This window comes from Syzygium oleosum, unplaced genomic scaffold (assembly GCF_021117445.2).
Source record: "Syzygium oleosum isolate NSW1041296 unplaced genomic scaffold, Sole_v2.1 Sole_v2.04, whole genome shotgun sequence".
Classification (NCBI taxonomy): Eukaryota; Viridiplantae; Streptophyta; class Magnoliopsida; order Myrtales; family Myrtaceae; genus Syzygium; species Syzygium oleosum.
This window is the reverse complement of record NW_026607488.1, coordinates 14735198-14737498: the sequence shown is the minus strand read 5'-3', so window position 1 is coordinate 14737498 and position 2301 is coordinate 14735198. Positions and strand designations below refer to the sequence as shown.

Below are 2301 nucleotides of genomic sequence, written 5' to 3'. Positions count from 1 at the left end.
GTCGCCGGGAGGCCGTCGGCGCCCCTCGCCGCTTGTTGACGCCGCCGTTGCTGTTTTCCCTTGTTTCGCCACCCTTGGTTGCTAAATCTAGCTTAGGACTCCGAGTACGTGATATCCTAAATCTCGCCTAGGATAACGGGTAATTTCGGGTTAGTTCGGGACCGTTTTAGCGAGTTTTAGAGGTTATTCGTGGAGAAATTAGTGGACTGAGTTGGCTGAGTTGTTTGGATGGATTTGTGATAATTTTAGAGGTGGAATTGAGGTTAGAATGGATTAAGTTGGTGATCGGGATGATTACGAGTTATTATCGGGAATTATTGCATAAAAAAAGGGGCCTAAATGTGATGTTTAGTGATTTTTCTGTGGTGGCTGAGTTGACGTGCTTATTGTGGCTGAATTTCGGCGTGCTTATGTTTAAATTACTATATGTGGTGAATCGGGATTTGTGGCATGAGTGCGATGCCCTTGATTGGTGAAAATTTGCCTAGAATATGAAAGTTGTGTTAAATTGAGCTTGTGCAAGTGGAATTGATGAATTTGTGGATTGATGTGGCTTGTTGGTGATTTGAATACTTTGGGTGTCGTGTGCGAGTTGGTCGTATGAAATTGGCATGTGATGTGGCGTGCGCGTGATCACTAAAAACCATGACGCGTGTACTATAATGCGGGGTCCAGATAAAATGTGGTTTGTTGACGTGCTCACTTGATCACATAATCTCTGAGGCATGTACTGTAACGCGGGAAAATTGAGCCCGTCCTGAGGCGTGTACTGTAAAGCGGGACGATGCCCGATATTACTGGAAGACCGCCAACCTGATGCGTTTACGCTGGTTGTGCCATAGGTGGAGGATGTTGAGCCTGAGGCGTGTACTGTAACGCGGGCAAGAGACATAGCCTGAGGCGTGTATTGTAATGCGGGTTAAGGAGTATTGTGAAAATGAGACAGTTGTACGTGGACCGTGGATCGAAAGTGGACCTAAGGCGTATTTACGGGGGTTAGAAATGAATTGGGTGCATGTACTCGAGTGAAATGTGAATCGTATGATGTTGTGTTTGTTAGGCGAACGTGAGAATGGAAAGTGTTCGGTCTATCGATGATACATGTGCATACATTGGCCATGTTATGAGGATGAGTTTCTTTTGTGGTGACTGTTTTGTTATAATGATTGGACTAACGTGCAGGGTGGTGCATGTGCCGAGGTAAGGCCAGTGTGCTTGTGAATGTTATAGCATGTCAATTGCTGATTGATTGTGTGCTTGAACATGCCTAGAGATACGTGTTAGCCTAGGTGGGGTTTAGGGTTTCGCTTCTTGAGACTTGTCTCATAGTTGTATAATAAACATTTTCAGAACCCCGGCCTGGACCATGAATCCTTCATCGCCACCACCTCAGTGTTTTGGCATACCTATGCACACCGATCATGCAATAGTAGAGTACCCTATAGATGATAATATGGTTTGGATTAAGCACACCACAGTAGTCTGGATAGATATAGGACAACCCCTTTGGCAAGCCCATACTTATACAGCCTGGTGTTTCCGGGAGGGTATGGACGAGTTCGGTCCAGTTCGTGGTTTCAATGCCCCTTTCGATGGAGTGGGAGATTGGGATCCATTAGCTATATCTCCTCTTGATAGTGAGATGACCAACCTCGATACTAGCCTCGCACAGTCAGGTCATCAGCCTATACCTGCAGAACTCGATCCCACAGTGGCTGAGCCTAAACCGGAGCCGGAAGAATCACAAGCAGGGTTCGATCCGATGGACATGGATTTAGAAGAAGAGAAGCCCGAAGAAGAACCTAAGGGAGAACCCGAGGAGGAACCGGAAGAAGAGCCAGAGGAAGAATCCGAGGAACAACCGGAGGAGGAGCAAGAAGAAGAGGAGCTGATTGAGGTACCATTAGAGTCGGGAGATGAAGATAATCCGATTGAGATTGAGGCGGATTCTGAGTCTTCAAAGGAGTAGGTGGATCAGGGAGAGTTAGATTCAGCTTCTGGGGAGACCGACTTAGAGTGGACCCCGTCTAGAGGTCGTAGTGGTTAGTTAGGGGTAGGGTAACCCTTTTTGAAGTGCCCCTTTTTGAAATTAGTATATACCCAGACTACCGGTCCTTTATAATGTTGGTGGTGCGAATTGTAGAAGCCAGTTTGCATGTATAATATGTATATTGCGAATATAGTGGGTGTAATGAAGTGGTTGGTTGCTAGTTGTGATGGATTGTAATAGATATTGTATATATCGTGGTGCAATATAGTGCTTGGTGGTTTGGTGATTTGTCTCTCCCTATTACCCCATGA

General features: G+C 45.9%; 1 protein-coding gene across 1 annotated transcript; it reads left to right on the top strand.

Annotated features, from left to right (window-relative positions):
* Window positions 1-1549: 1549 nt before the first annotated feature.
* Window positions 1550-1969, top strand: LOC115668058 (uncharacterized). The gene has a single exon (XM_030589567.1). It carries the CDS (start codon window positions 1550-1552, stop codon window positions 1967-1969), a length of 420 nt encoding a protein of 139 aa, XP_030445427.1.
* Window positions 1970-2301: the final 332 nt, after the last annotated feature.

Coding starts and splice junctions, on each gene's coding strand:
- LOC115668058 (XM_030589567.1), top strand. CDS start 1,550: ATGGACGAGTTCGGTCCAGTTCGTGGTTTCAATGCCCCTTTCGATGGA.